The sequence below is a fragment of the Panthera pardus genome, unplaced genomic scaffold (assembly GCF_024362965.1).
Source record: "Panthera pardus isolate Hobbes unplaced genomic scaffold, ASM2436296v1 HiC_scaffold_27, whole genome shotgun sequence".
Classification (NCBI taxonomy): Eukaryota; Metazoa; Chordata; class Mammalia; order Carnivora; family Felidae; genus Panthera; species Panthera pardus.
In genome coordinates this window covers 23,802,372-23,818,856 of record NW_026526843.1, presented here as the reverse complement: position 1 = coordinate 23,818,856, position 16,485 = coordinate 23,802,372, and the positions used below count along the sequence as shown (strand labels likewise).

Here is a 16,485-nt window from a genome sequence, read left to right as displayed (position 1 = left end):
CCCAGGCAGAGTCGTTTGCTATTCTCTCTATATTCTCATTGTGCTTAGTATAACCTTACTAGTGTATTTACCTTTTTTGGTCACTAGTGAATTTTTATAATAAATGAATTAGATGTCTTTCTCTTCTGCTACACCATAAACCTTTAGGGCAGATGCCCTACTTTGTTGTTGTTATCTCATTTGCTTTTTGATTGAATTAATTTGAAAACACTCAAGCAAAATGGTGCTTTTACAAGGAAACTCTGTTTCAGTCGGTTTGAATTGAGACTTGAGCAGCTCTCACTTTTCAAATATGTGCAAATGACTGTGATATGTTCCAATATCTGAAAATCACTGAATTAAGCATCTAGACAAAGATTATCACTACATGATGTTTACGATTAACTCTTGAGGTTTAAGTAAGTATACAATCTCATATAATCAACCCCCTTATCTGAGGGGGATACATTCCAAGACTTGCAGTGGATGCCTGAAACCCCAGGTAGTACTGAACCCTATATACTATGTTTTTTCCTATACATACCTATGACAAAGTTCAATTTATAAATTAGGTACAGTAAGATATTAACAATGAATAATAAAATAGACCAATATAATAATTATAAAGTATACTGTAATAAAATTATGTGAATGTGCTCTCTCTCAAAATATCTTACTATGCTGTACTCATCCTTTCTCTTCCTGTGACGTGAGAGGATAAAATGCCTATGTGATGAGATGAAGTGAGGTGGATGATGTAGGCATTGTGATGTAGCACTAGGCTACCATTGACCTTCTGACACTAAGTCAGAAGGAGGATCATCTGCTTCCTGACTGTGGTTGAGGGTGAGTAACTGAAACCAAAGAAAGCCAAACCTCAGATAAGAAGGGATATTGTATTGGGTTAAATGTCTGATATGCTATTATAATGATTTCTGGTAATAAAAACAATTTCCTGAGTGGTGCATCAAATCATCCATTTTGAGTTTCAACCTGTACACATTAAAAACATCCTGAATATTAATTAGGATGAATATTTCTTGCCATGAAAAGATGGAATCATTACCTGAAAAAAGATTACAAACCAAACTATACAAAATTTTAGTAGTGACGACATAGATGGGTACATCTACGTAAAGAAAAAAATCTGGAAAGTTATACACTAAGTTGTTAAATAGTAGTAATCTCTGGCTGATAGAAATGAGGTTTTTCTTGTTTTCTTATATTTTGCTTTTTTATATGTCCCACTTTCCACAATGTACACAAAAATTTCCTTGTAAAACTGTAATAATTAAGTAAAAAAGTACATATACCTTTAACAGAATTAGTAGGGATCTGCAGAGGAAAAGACCTAGAATCAGTAGAGGGCTTATATGTATTAGACAGCATGTTACATTCTGGGGATTGAACAATTAGTAATATAAGGTCAGGTTTAGAGAAGTTAAGCAACATACCCATGGAGATTCAGTAAGAAAATAATAGACCTGGGATTCAAACCCAGGTTTTTGTGATTCTAAAATATTATTCCATTTCATCTTGCTGGCCCAGATCCACTATCATCTCTCTATGAAACTGTTAAGTAATCAAAATTTCTGCTGCCCTACCCACATTATTCCATGCTATGAATTGCCATGATCACTACCATGGGGCCTGTTTCAAGATATTCTTCATCCATCAACCTAATCCTTATTACAGTTGCAAATATTCTGGTCAACTAATCTGATAAAATAATTGATGCCAATAGATCATTGTATCAGTAATTTCTCTGGACTTCCCAGTGCCATGTACGTGCAGCTTATTGTGTTAGGTGTTGGGATGACAGAGTTCACATTCGAACTGGCGTATGGAGGGGGTAGTGAGATGCTCACATAGTTCACTGCATTACAATCTAATAACTGCTCTATTAAGATAATAAAAAAAACATTCACTATGGAAGCATGAAAAAGTTAAATGCATACTACTCTGGGATATCACAGGGTTTAAAAGAAAAAAAAAAAAGGAGGAAGGGCCTATGAAGCAAAGACCATTGCCTGTGCAAAACAACACCTAGCAGTTAAAGACCCCTTCTTCCTAAAGATTAGCCTGTTTCATGGCAACCTTCTGTAATCACATTGCCCTTTTGCTGATGTCACACTTCAAAGCTATGTTTCTCTGGGTTTGCAGCAGGCCAGTAGTGGGAAATAGTTTTAGGCAGCCCTATCAGTAGATCTTAAAATAACATCTCTTAAAGCAAACACCTGTGTCCTATGCAGCCTTTCACAGCAGTACCTGTTGTTGTCACTGAACTGCATCCCTGAGCCGCCCACATAGTGACAAGTTTAATGCAGCTGGGTTACCTAAGACTTGCAGAGATTAGGAAGCTGTCAGTAAAACATCCGGGAGGGCTTTGTGAATCATTTTGTAAAATCACTCTAAATTAGTAATTAATGGAAAAATTTTGAAAACTTGTTCAACACTGAGTATAGCCAGAAAAAAAGTCAACCTCTGGAGAATCCAATTTTATCATTAGTGCTAAAGCATATTTAACAGATGAATTTTTTTCCAGAGTCCTCATCTCAATTTATTTCACTGGATATCCTTTGTTAGTCAATTCTTTCTTCTCTCTTCAAAAAAATTAGAGATTAATTTATCCAAAGAGTAAAGGCGAAGAACATAAATTTTCAAGCCAACAATATATTTGAGGAGGAATATGTCAATATGTAGCTAGATAAATGGAACTAACATTTTTAACACATAAATATAAAAACCTATAATACAAATGTTTTCAGACAACCACAATAGGTAGTTTGCACATGAAAATATGTATCCCTTGTGTATTTTAAGTGAACTACATTTATGGGTTTCCTGGAGTTCCGGCATCTTTACTTTTTCAATTATTTCATTCACAAGCTACACAATTACTTGTACTTCTGTAGATCACTTTGTCCCTGAAGTAGGAAATACTTCAAAATAATTTAACTTCTACATAATATAAATACATACATAATTAGGCTATTTAGTGTTTTTAAAAGGCAAGTTATGTGATTCAGCATCAAAAAAATATATTCTAATTTATGAGAAAGTTAAGAGTGAGTCAATGATGAAGTTAAGGGACAAGCCCAGGAACAAATCTGAGATGTTCTATTTTTTCTTTAAACTCCACCTCATGTAAAAGTGTTATTTCCTCTCAAAATGTTCTTCCAATGTCCCCAAATAATGACCAAATACTATAAAAAACACTCTATACAGACAATGAATATTTTGGTGAAGTTGTTAGGTAACATTTAAAGACGTTTTCAGCAAATAACTATTTTTGGGTAAGGTAAGAAGACAAATTCCTACAAAAAATGATGCTTCAAAACTAATTTCCAGGGAAAAAAACAAACAGAATGCTTTGAAGAAAACTTCAAATCTAAGTATTTGTAAGTGAAAATATTAAATTCTAGCAACATCGAAAATTTATGCACTTTCCTTTATCTTCTGCTATCCCATATGAAGAAGTTTATGAACAGATAAGCAACAGGGCCTGAATGGGAAAGGTATTAGGGCAAAGAAAAAGGGGGGTGGGGGACAAAACAGGATCCCATACTATTTAAGAGTAAACTTTTATTTATGTGTTTATGCATTTATTTATTTTTCACAGTCTTGAACATTAGGTCTCCAGAGGGAAATACATTCATTCAGTAAATATTTACTGATTGCCTATGATTTGTTAGGCATTACCAGAGAAATGAGAGAATATAAAGATGACAATTATATTCTCTGCTCTCAAAACAGTTACGACTGAGTTGGAGACACATACATGCACACAAATACAATTTATTGCTATATAACAACAACTATATAAACCTGTTAAGACAATCTATGTAAACAAAATCTTATTTTTTCTGTATTTCTTAATTCATTTTTAGTACCATTCACTATATTACTTGGTTCAGATTTGCAACTGAACAGCATGTAGTGAACGGACACCAAGGCAGCATCTGAGTGCCAAAACATTTAAGAAAAAACAGACATGCCACAAAACTAATCCAAGGTCAGCACAACCTGGCCAGTTTTGAGGAAGTTTCTCATATATGGAAAAATACAAACTATTTTTCTTAACATAATATCATTTATATCTGATCCCAAAGGAATTTTCTTCAACCAAATCCCATTTACTTTAATCTCCAGACCATCTTCTTGAAACAAACTTCCTGTGTCCTTGGTAGCAGTATATTATTACATTGAGGGCTATAACATCACTACTTTTTAATAATATATTTCTTCTACTTTAGGTAAGAATCTTTGAAATTCACAAAATAAAATCTTACTAATTTGGACTTTAAACTTAAGCATCTTTTTCAGAAGGAGCAGGGACTGGGATCATTTTTTTGTCCTTTACAGTTTTTCTTGTGTTAACTATTCAGCAGAATTAGAAAATTTAAAATATAATGAAATATAATATTTGGTATTAAAAACAGCAACAGCAAAAATATCCAGTCTATATCTTGGATTGGTATACACTCTCCCCAACCTGCCATACATTCTACATTTTTATACTTAGAATCCCTGCGTTGAATGGTGGCACTTCAACTCTGTGCAAGTTCTTTAAACAACAAGCATTCAAATAAATTCACAAATTTTGATAGTACTAAGGCAAGAAGTGAAAAAATACACATTTGTTTATTTATTTAACAACAGGTCATTAAAAATTAAATAAGGATTGAAGGAGAAAAAGATCAATTGGGTTTTCAGAGTAATTCTGAACATTCAACCAATAAAACCCTTGCATTCTTAAAGTGTTATGACAAACTGAGATTTTGGTAAAAAGACAAGATTCTATGACAACTTTTTTTTTTTTTAGGAGAAAAATTTTCTAAAAAGTATGTTTAGCAACAACAACTTAGAAACTATAAACACCTACGATTACAATTTGCAAATGGAATGTTTCCAAAGTTGATAATGTAGAATTTGGAATATATTTTCCAATTGCAACAATGCTTTATAAAACGATGGCTAACTTTCCGGAACAGATTAGAAACCCTGTTTTTAAACATGTTCTTAATATACCATCTATCTGCAATGAAAAATAACTAAACACAGTATAGTTGCAATACTGACAATGGAAAACAAAGAAAAGGAAAATACACAGAACTCAAACCATGACTGCATAGCATTAAAAAGAGAGAATATGTTGGGGCACCTGGGTGGCTCAGTCGGTTGAGCGTCCGACTTCGGCTCATGTCATGATCTCACGGACTGTGAGTTGGAGCCCAGCATCTGGCTCTGTGCTGACAGCTCAGAGCCTGGACCCTGCTTCACATTGTGTCTCCCTCTCTCTCTCTGCCCTCCCCCGCTCATGCTCTCTCTCTCTCTGTCAAAAATAAATAAACATTAAAAAAAAAAAGAGAATATGTAACTCAAAAAAGACAACTAAGACTTAGCCAAAACTCTTTGTAATGTGAATTCAAAAAGATGGTTTGCAAAGGTGTAAAAGGGTATTAAAGCCAAGTTTTGATTGCCTGAACGACACCTCTCTCTCTCTCATACACTAAGGACAGGCAAATTTGGCACTTTCAACCTGGAAGACAAATGCCACACTGAGTTAAAAAGCACAAAACACAGCGTGAAAAAGAAAGTGAGAGGGGACTGGAAAGTAAATCTGGGCACTTTGAGAACACATTGGCCATCTTTAGCTCCAGAGGCCTGCGTAGTTCCCGTGGAGGCCTGAAGGGAGAGGCCCTCCAGCCACGAAGAGCTTCATCTCAGGCCAGTTGTAGCAGTGGGTGTAGAGCGCGTTGGGGAAATCATCTATACGACCAAAGTAGTTCACCCACAGGTCATCGTGGTTGAGCCAGCCTCTGCCACAGGTGAGCTTGAGCTTCCTTCCTGAGGGCCCAGGACAGGAGTCTGGGCTGCCCGACGCCCTCTCCTCCAGGAACTTCTGGGCACGGATGTCGTAAAAGAGCAGGGAGCCATGGCCCGTGCCCACGGTGATGATGTATTGGTAGAAACTCAGCGAGCGCACGCCCATGCCGCCGTCTCGGGAGCACAGGGGTCTGATGTTTTGGTGACCCTGGCGCGGATCTAGGAAGGAGACATGGGACTGAGAGCCCACCGCGTACAGGGACAACTCTTCGCAGTAGGTCAGGCACACGTTGTCACGGCAGTAGGGGAGCCTGATGGACAGCAGCCTAGACAGAGTGCTCCGGGCTTTCCACAGGTGGAAGTAGCCGTCCAGGGACACGGCTCCCAGCTCCTGGTTCTTGCCGCTGAAGGCCAAGGCCCGCACCTTGTGGTTAGTGGGGCTGGTGCTGGACCTGGGGATGGTCTCCATGTCCCTCGGACGGATGTGGGTGTACACAGGAAGCCCCGCGTCATTCTGCCAGGAGATGCTGCCATTGAACATGTCGGGGTCCATCTGCCACAGAGCCACAGTGCCGTCGCGGGAGCCGCTCACAACCACTGTATCGCTCATCCAGGCGATGGTGAAGATCCAGTCCTTATGGCCGTTGCGGTCGCCCAGGCAGACGGGGTCCAGGGTGGGCAGCTGGTAGACGGCCAGGCTGTTGGGATTCTCTCCCCCGGTGGCCAGAAGCGTCTTGGAGGGACTCAGCTCGATGGCGTGGATGCCGCAGCTCGGCTGGGCCCGGGCCAGCCAGGGCCCCCGGTCCCGCATCAGGGGGATGCGCGTGATTTGCCCCGAGTGCACGTCCACCACGAAGAGGGTGTTACATTTGGTGCCGCACACGACCTGCCTGGCGTTCAGCCACTGCGACGCGAACACCTTGTTGAGGGTGCCCAGGGCCAGCTCGCGCTCCCTCAAGAGTTCGGGCAGCTTCTGCACCGCGTAGCCGGGCAATTCGCCCTTCGAGCCCGACAGCCAGGCGCCGCCCAGAGCGCCCACCTCGCGGTCCTTGAGGTAGTGCACCAGCGAGCGCCGCGTCGCCGGCCGCTTCTGCTTCTTAGGCAGCAGCGGCCCCTCTGCGTCCGCCGCCGAGCCCTGAGACGACGAGCTCTCGGCGGGCGCTTTCCGCTTCCTGCTACCTGTTTGCTGCGGGGCCATGGTGGGCGGCGGGCGAGTGGCCGCGGCGGCGGCGGCGGCGGCAGTGGCATCGGCGGCGGTGGCAGTGGCATCGGCGGCGCGGCGGCGGCGGCGGCGGCGGCGGCGGCCGCGGCGGCCGCGGCGCGAGGGACCCGTGTTGGCCGTGGCGGCGGCGGGGACAGCGGCGCCTCCGCGTCAGCGGGGAGCGCGTGCTCTCAGGGGCCAAGAGGCGGGTGCGATCGCAGGGCGTGGAGCCTACCGAGTCCAGAACGCGAGGGCGGGAAAGGAGGCGAGGAGCGCGGACCCACGGGAGCGGAGCGCCGTCCTAGTGAGGCAACTGAGGCGTGGATCTAGGCGAGGGCGGGAAGTGCGGCTGGCGGGGCGGCGGCGAAGCGAGCGCCGGCTGGGACCACGCAGGGGGGCCCCTTGTGAGGGGGCGGAGGCAGCGGGAGGCGTGGGCAAGGAGCAAGCAGGCGCAGTGGGAGGGACCGCTCTCGGTGCGGGGGAGGAGGATGGACCCGTGGGGCCGGGGCTGTACTGGGGACCTGCGCTCCAAGATCCCCAAGCTGTCCGGTGCGCCTGTCCGGACCTCCACTAAATGACACCGGATACTTCACCGCTCTCAGAGCAGCAGCCAACCGGCCTTCTTAAAATCCTTACTTAAATAAAATTTGAAATCTAAAATATAGGCCACCACGAGGCTAGAAGGAGCCGAGACAATTGTCTGCACGAAGAAACGAATGTGCACTTGCTGCAATCCCGAGAGACGCTTGGCTGCGATTGAATTTAGTGCGGGAATGTGAGTGTTTGGTAGCTACAGGGGACCCTGCGTACTTAGGTTCGTATTGCAGCCACTTCTCTCTCAGCTCCTCTTCAGTTACCGTAAACAGTTTGCACTATCCGCTATATATATTTACCTCATATTAAAAATATGTATATTTACCTCATTTATATAAGTGTATATATTTACCTCATATATAAAGATAAACACATATATATTTACCTCATATGTAAATATATATACCTCATATATATAAATACGTACCTTTACCTCATAGATGTAAATATATTTACCTCATTTATATAAATATATATTTCCCTCAGATATATAAAAATATACACATATTTACCATGAATACATAAATATATATTTACCTCATATATAAATATATGTATATTTACCCCATGTGCATAAATATATATATTTACCTCACATATATAAAAAATATATATACCTCACATATATGTGTATTTGCCATATATAAATATATATATTTACATCATATATAGATAAATATGTATCTTTACCTCATATAGATCATCTATATAAGTATGTATCTTTACCTCATATAGATGTAAATAAATACATTTACCTCATTTATATTAATATATAATTACCTCATATATAAATATATATATGTTTACTTCAACTATATAAAAATATATACATATATTTACCCTGTATATATACATATACATTTACCTTATATATAAATATATATATAGTTACCCCATATATATATTTATCTCAAATATATAAAAATAGATATACCTCATATATATATATTTACCATGTATATATATATATAACCTCATATACATATAAATATGTACATTTACCTCATATAAATGTAAATATAAATATTAACCTCATTTATGTAAATATATAAGTACCTCATATGTAAATATATGTATATTTACCTCATATGTATATATTCGCTTGTATATATAAAGAATATATTTACCTCATATATAAAAATATATATTTACCTCATATGTATAAATATATACATATATTTACCTTCTATACTTATATATATTAACCTCATATATAAATATATATATATTTACCCCATGTATATAAATATACCTCATACATATAAGGTATGTATTTACCTCATACATATAAAAAATATATACACTTCATATATATACATATTTCCCGTATATAAATATATATATTTACCTCATATATATATAAATATTTTTCTTTACCTCATACAGATGTAAATACATATATTTACCTCATTTATGTAAATATATAATTACCTCATATAAATATATGTATATTTACTTCATATATATAAAAATATATGCATATATTTATCTTGTTTACATATATATATATAAATATTTATCTCATATAAATATGTATATATATCTTTACCCTATATATATATATTTACCATGTATAAATATATATAACCTCATATATATAAAAATATGTATATTTACCTCATATAGATGTAAATATAAATATATACCTCATTTATATAAATATATAATTACCTCATATATAAATATATGTATATTTACCTCATATATATAAATATATACATATTTACCTCATATATATAAAAATATATATGTTTAGGATTGATGGGTGGAAGGGGGGGTGGGTGATGGGTATTGAGGAGGGCACCTTTTGGTATGAGCACTGGGTGTTGTATGGAAACCAATTTGAAAATAAATTTCATATTTAAAAATAAATAAATAAATAAACATTAAAAAATTAAACAAAACAAAAAACAAACAAAATATATATATATATATCTACCTCATATAAAAAATATATATATATTTACCTCATAAAATATACATATTTACTTCATATATAAAAATATATATATATTTACCTCGGCATATAAATATACAAATATTTATCCCATATATAAATATATATATATATATTTACCTCATATACATAAATATATATACTTACATTGTGTATACAAATGTAAATATATATACCACATGTGTAAATATATATATATTTATGTCATATATATTTTATATATTAACCTCATACATAACTATATTTATATATTACCTCATGTATAGAAATGTATATATACCTTATATATATAAAAATATATATATTTAACTCATGTGTATATATTTACCATATATAAATATATATTACCTCATATATATAAATATATGGAAATATATATACCTCATATATATATAAATGTATATATTTACCTCATGTATATATATTTACCATATATAAATGTATATATTACCTCATGTGTGTAAGTATATATATTCACCTCATATAGACATAAATGTAAATATTTACCCTGTTTATATAAATATAAATTTACCTCATATATAAATATATGTATATTTACCTCATATATATAAATATATATCTTTACCTCATATGTATAAAAATATATATCTTTACCTCATGTATATAAAAATATATATATTTACCTGATAGATAAAAAAAATATATATTTACCTCGTGTATATAAATATACATTTATTTACTTCATATATAAATATATATTTATTTACTTCATATATATAAGTATACATAAATTTACCTCATGTATCAATATATATCTATTTATATCATAATATATAAATATATATTTACTTGATATATAAAAATATATATATATTTACCCAGTTTATAAATATATATACCTCATATATAAAAAAATATATCTCATTTGTATATATTTACCATTTATAAATATATATTTACTGCTCTCACGGTTTGTGAGTTCGAGTCCCGCGTCAGGCTCTGTGCTGTCAGCTCAGAGCCCGGAGCCTGCTGATGGACTACATCCATCTTCTTTTTTTTCAGGACCAAGTAAACATCAAAATCTAGTAATATCCCATAAAAGGGGGGAAAAATCCTTGGAATTACTGATATTAGACTTTTTAACAGCCAGATGTGTGCAATTCCTACTCATAGGCAACCTGGTTTAGAAAAACAAAGAAATGTGCTGTATCTTCTTCCCATGTTTTATTAAAGAATACCCATTACCCAGGATTCACAAAAACAAGGAGAGGGCTTTGTATGCTGTGGGGAATATGGTACCACAGACAGAGAGGCAACCTCTTACACAGCTCATATCATCCCCCAAGTCATAACACAATGCCCATATTATGTCTGCATGAAGTAAGGAGGATGGGTATTATAACTGTCTAAAACATCACAGAGATACAGGAAGAGAGACTTCCAGTTCTGGAAAAGATAGAACATTGCTATTCCTTCCAGGTCCTCACTCTTAGAACTAAACAAACAAACAAACAAACAAACACCTGGACATAGCACAACAAAATAAATGAAGTCTCTCAAAGGTGGAAAGAAGTGGGAAGGACTAAGGATCTCAGAATTGGAGGAAAGACAGGGTGGTGAGTTGCCTGAGTTTCCTTATTGTGTCCCATATACGCCAGACAGTTGCAGAAACTCCAACTCAGAACCTTCAACAGGCACAGATAATAAAAGCTCCAAGAAAAACCTATTTCCTGTAGGCAAAGGATCAGAGAAAGGGAGGCCTTACAATAGAAAACCTTTTTGGCAATACTCACCCTAATCCACCCAAACACTAACAGGAAACCACCTCACCTTTCCCCTCCTCACTGTTTCAGTGGGGGAGAATGGGGAGTTTATTTTCTGTTCTCAATATGGCAGAAACACATACTAAATTCTGATTCCCCTACAGGGGTAGTGTCAATGTGGTCTTGAGGTAAGCTGAACCTCCACCCACATTTGGCATTAAGGGGGCTTAAAGAGGGGTTTCAAGGAAGGCCTAATCATCACTCTGCTTTACTCTCTACCCTGCTCCCCACCCCTCCCTGCTTCTCACCAGTGTCAACAGGGCTCAGTGAGGAGCTGAGATTTCACATGCTCCCAGCATCAATGAGACTGAGCAAGGCAGTGAGATCAGAGCTAGTCAGCACTCCATTTACCCCCTACCCTTGGTATTAGTGGGGAGCTGAACCTCTACACCCACTCAGCAGCCAAAAGACTGAGGAAATGGGTAGGAAAGCAGGGTTAGTCTTTTCCCCAAGAAATAGTGAAATAAACATACCTGTAGATTCAGGAAACTAAATGAACCCAAATAGCATAAGCCCAAATAAATCCATACCAAGACACATTATAATTAAACTTCTGATAACTAAAGACAAAGAAAATATCTTAAAAGCAACAGAAATGACTCATTATCTAGAGGGGAAAATCAAGTTGAATGACAGTAGATTTCTTATCTGAAATGATAGAGGCCAGAAGGAGTGCTGAAAAGAAATGTCAACTAAATATTCTATAGCAGTAAAAAAAAATAATTAGGAATGAAAGGGGAAATAAAAACATTCTCAGATGAAGGAAAACTAAGAGAATTTGTTGCTAGAAAACCTACCCTTAAAAGATGGCTAAAGAAAGTTCTCTAGGCAGAATGGCGATCATAAAAGAAAAAGGCCTGAAATTTTAGAAAGCAAAGAATGCCAAAATGATAAAAATATGATAAAATAAAAAAATATCATTAAATATAATTGACTACCTTACTTCTCATGAGTTTCTTAAATCATATTTGATGGTTGAAGCAAAAATCATTACTTAAGGTATATAGAGACAATACTTTAGACAATGATATTTAAAATATAAAGGGAATTTAATGGAAATAAAGTTTCTTTTTTTAATCTATTTTTTAATTTACATCCAAGTTAGTTAGCATATAGTGCAATAATGATTTTAGGAATAGATTCCAGTGATTCATCCCCTATGTATAACATCCAGTGTTCATCCCAACAAATGTCTTCCTTAATGTCCCTTATGCATTTAGCCCATCCCCCCACCCACAATCCCTCCAGCAACCCTCAGTTTGTTCTGTATATTTAAGAGTCTCTTATGTTTTGAGCCCAAAAGTCCATCGATAGATGAGTGGATAAAGATGTGGTATATATATATACGTGTATATATATACACGTATATATATATATGTATACACGTATATATATATATGTATATATATATATATATGTATATATACATATACAATGGAGTATTACTCGGCAATCAAAACGAATGAAATCTTGCCATTTGCAACTACGTGGATGGAACTAGAGGGTATTATGCTAAGTGAAATTAGTCACTCAGAGAAAGACAAATATCATATGACTTCATTAATATGAGGAATTTAAGATACAAAACAGATGAACATAAGGGACGGGAAGCAAAAATAATATAAAAACAGGAAATAAGGTTTCTATATTTCGAAAACTCAAGGGTAGTAAAGCATTGGCAACGATATACAATGATAAATTACATTTCTTCATATTGTAATAACTGGAGTAACCACTAAGAAATTTTTACAAAGGGAAATACTCAAAAATACTATAAATAAATATAGATGAGGGGTGCCTGGGTAGTTCAGTTGATTAAGCGTCTGACTTCAGCTCAGGTCATGATCTCATGGTTTGTGAGTTCGAGCCCCGCATCAGACTCCTTGCTGACAACTCAGAGCCTGGAGCCTGCTTCAGATTCTTTGTCTCCCCCTCTCTCTGCCCCTTCCATGCTCATGCTCTGACTCTCTCTGTCTCTCAATGATAAATAAATAAATAAATAAATAAATAAATAAATAAATAAGGAATCATTCAATAAACAAATATTCAAATATTTAAGTAGCTCACAGGAAGGTGAGAAAGGAGAAACAACAAGCAGAAACAGAGGAAACAACAAAAAACAAATATGCCAGACTTAAGTCCAAACATAACAATAATTACCTTAAATATAAATGTTCTAAACACACTAATCAAAAGACTGACAGCATAAACTAAGAGAACATGATCTGAAAATATGCTTCCTACAAGTAACTCCCTTCAAACATGGCCTCAGTAGATTTAAAGTTAAAAGGTAGAAAAAATATGTAAGATGCAAACATTAAACATACAAAATCAGGAGAAACTATATTAATATCAGAAAAAATAAACTTTAGAGTGAGGAAAATTACTACAGGCAAAGAGAGTAATTATATAATGTTGGAAACATCAATCCACAAGGGAGACATTATAATCCTAAATGTGTATGTGCCAAACAAAAGAGACTTCTTGTTTGATTGATTGATTGATTGATTGATTTATTAAATTGGATTTATTCAAGGTATGCAAGACTGGTTCAGTATTTGAAAATCAAACAGTTAAACCACTATGTCAGAAGAAAAAAGAAGAAAAACTATATGATCATATAAACTGACACAGAAAAAACATTTGGCAAAATCCAAGCCCCCATTCATGATTTTAAAGAAGAGGAGGAAGGGGAAGAGGAGGAAGAAGAAGAAGAAGAAGAAGAAGAAGAAGAAGAAGAAGAAGAAGAAGAAGAAGAAGGAGAAAAACCTCAGCAAACTCAAAGTTAGGAGAGCTTTCTTCACTTGGTAAAGACATTTACAAAAACCTATAGCAAACATCCTAGTTAAAGGTGAGAAAGTAGATACTTTACCTCTAAGATCAGGAAATACAGTTTCTGCTTTAACCACTTTTATCCAATGTAGTGTTGGGATTTCTATCCAGTCTAAGCAAGGAAAAAAATAATAAAAGGCCCACAAATTAGAAAGAAAGAAAACTGTTCCTATTTGCATTGCAATGATTGTCTATGTAGAAGATCCAAGTAATCTACAAAAAGAAATTCCTATAACTGGTCATTGAGTTTAGCAAGGTCATATAATGCAAAGTCAATGCCCAGAAATTAGTTACATTTCTATATACCAACAACAAACATATAGAAACGGAAATTAAAAACACAATACCATTTAAAATCATACAAATAAAATGAAATATTTACATATAAAATGAACAGAATATGTACAGGATATGTTTGGTGAAAATTACAAAATACTAATGCATGAAATCAACTAAGATCTAAGTACATGCCATGTTCATATATTTGAAGACACATCATAGTGAAGATGTCAATACTTCTGAAATTAATCTATCATTTTAAGACAATTGCTAGCAATACTTGGAAAGGTATTTTCAGAGACATGACAAGATTGCTATAAAATTTACATGGAAAGGCACAGGACCAAGATCAGCTAAAACATTCTTGAATAAGGAACAACGTGGTAGATATCATACTACCCCATACCGTCTTACTACATAGCTACAAGAATAGAAGAGTGTGATATTATCAGAGTGATGGTACATTGATAAATAGAACAGAATAGATAACCTAGAAATAGACCTATACAAATATGCCTAGCTGATTTTTTTTTTGAGAGAGAGAGAGAGAGAGAGAGAGAGAGAACATTCAAGTGTGGCAGAGGGGCAGAAAGAGAGAATCTTAAGCAGGCTCCATGCCTGACCCTGGGATCATGACCTGAGCTGAAATCAAGAGTTGGATGATCAACCAACTGATCCCCACAGGCGACCCTGCTTAATTCATTTTTTACAAAAACGCAAAAGCAATTCAATAGAGGAAGGATGGTTTTTCAACAAATGATGCTAGAGAAATTGGACATCTATAGACAAGAAATGAACCTCAACCTAAATCTTGCTCCTTTTACAAACTTTACCTCAAAGTCGGTGTACTTAAATTTAAAACGTAAAATTATAAAACTTTGAGAAAAAATAAATAAAACTTTTGAGATCTAAGGCTAGGCAAAGAGTTCTTAGAGTTGACATCAAAAGCTTAGTTCACACAAGGAAAATCTGATAAATTGAACTTCATCAGAATTACAAGCTTTTACTCTGTGAAAGACTTTGTTAAGAGGAATAAAAGTTAAATTGCAGAATCAGAGAAAATTTTTGAAAACCGTATACCCAACAAAGGACTAGTATCTTGAATATATTAAAAACTCTCAAAACTCAACATTAAAACAAAAATTCAATTAGAAAATGGGCAAAAGACATGAATAGACATTTAACTGAACAGGATACACAGATGGAAAATAAGAGCTTGAATAGATAATCAATATTATTACTTATCAGGAAACGTAAATTAAAATCACAATGAGATATTACTACACACAGAATGCCTAAAGAAAAAATAATGACAATACCAATTTCTGAGCAGGATATGGAAAAACTGAATCACTCATACATTGCTGGTGGGAATGTAAAATGGTGTAGCCACTTGGAAAAACAATTTGGCAGTTTCTTAAAAAAATATGAGCAGGATATGGAAAAACTGAATCACTCATACATTGCTGGTGGGAATGTAAAATGGTATAGCCACTTGGAAAAACAGTTTGGCAGTTTCTTTAAAAAAATAAACATATGCTTACAATATAACCAAGCAATTGCACTTCTGGACATTTATCCTAGAGAAATTAGAACATATGTTCACACAAAATCCTCTACATGGTTGTTTATTACTGTTTTATTTGTAATGGCCAAAACCGGAAACAATCCAGATGTCTTTTAACAGATGAACGGTTAAACAAACTGTGGTACATCCATACCATGGACACTACTCAACAATAAAAAAATGGAATACACTATTGATACATGCTCCAACTTGATTGAGTCTTGAGAGAATTATGTTGAGCGAAAAAAGCCAATAACAAAAGGCTACCAACTGTATGCTTCCATTCATGTAACATTTTGAAGTGACATAGACTAATGATTGCCAGGAGTTAAATATGGGAAGGAGAGTGGGAGGGAAGTGGCTGTGGCAATAAAAGTGCAAAGCAGGTCTGTAGTGATGGAAATATTCTCTATCTGGACTGTATCAATGCCAATATTCTGGTCTTGATATTTTACTATAGTTT

General features: G+C 36.0%; 2 protein-coding genes across 2 annotated transcripts in view; both read right to left on the bottom strand.

The window, feature by feature from the left end:
• Window positions 1–5,292: 5,292 nt before the first annotated feature.
• Window positions 5,293–7,021, bottom strand: LOC128773917 (DDB1- and CUL4-associated factor 12-like protein 2). The gene has a single exon (XM_053892068.1). The coding sequence runs from the start codon at window positions 7,004–7,006 to the stop codon at window positions 5,633–5,635; it is 1,374 nt and encodes a 457-aa protein (XP_053748043.1). The 5' UTR covers window positions 7,007–7,021; the 3' UTR covers window positions 5,293–5,632.
• A 586-nt stretch (window positions 7,022–7,607) lies between these two features.
• LOC128773765 (uncharacterized) overlaps window positions 7,608–16,485 on the bottom strand; it is a gene marked incomplete at its 5' end in the record, with an annotated part of 111,667 nt that continues 102,789 nt past the window's right edge. The window contains 1 exon segment of the mRNA XM_053891335.1: window positions 7,608–7,799. Coding sequence (XP_053747310.1) covers window positions 7,608–7,799 — 192 coding nt within the window.

What these genes read in the sequence shown, in the direction of transcription:
- LOC128773917 (XM_053892068.1), bottom strand. Translation starts at nt 7,006, where the DNA reads ATGGCCCCGCAGCAAACAGGTAGCAGGAAGCGGAAAGCGCCCGCCGAG.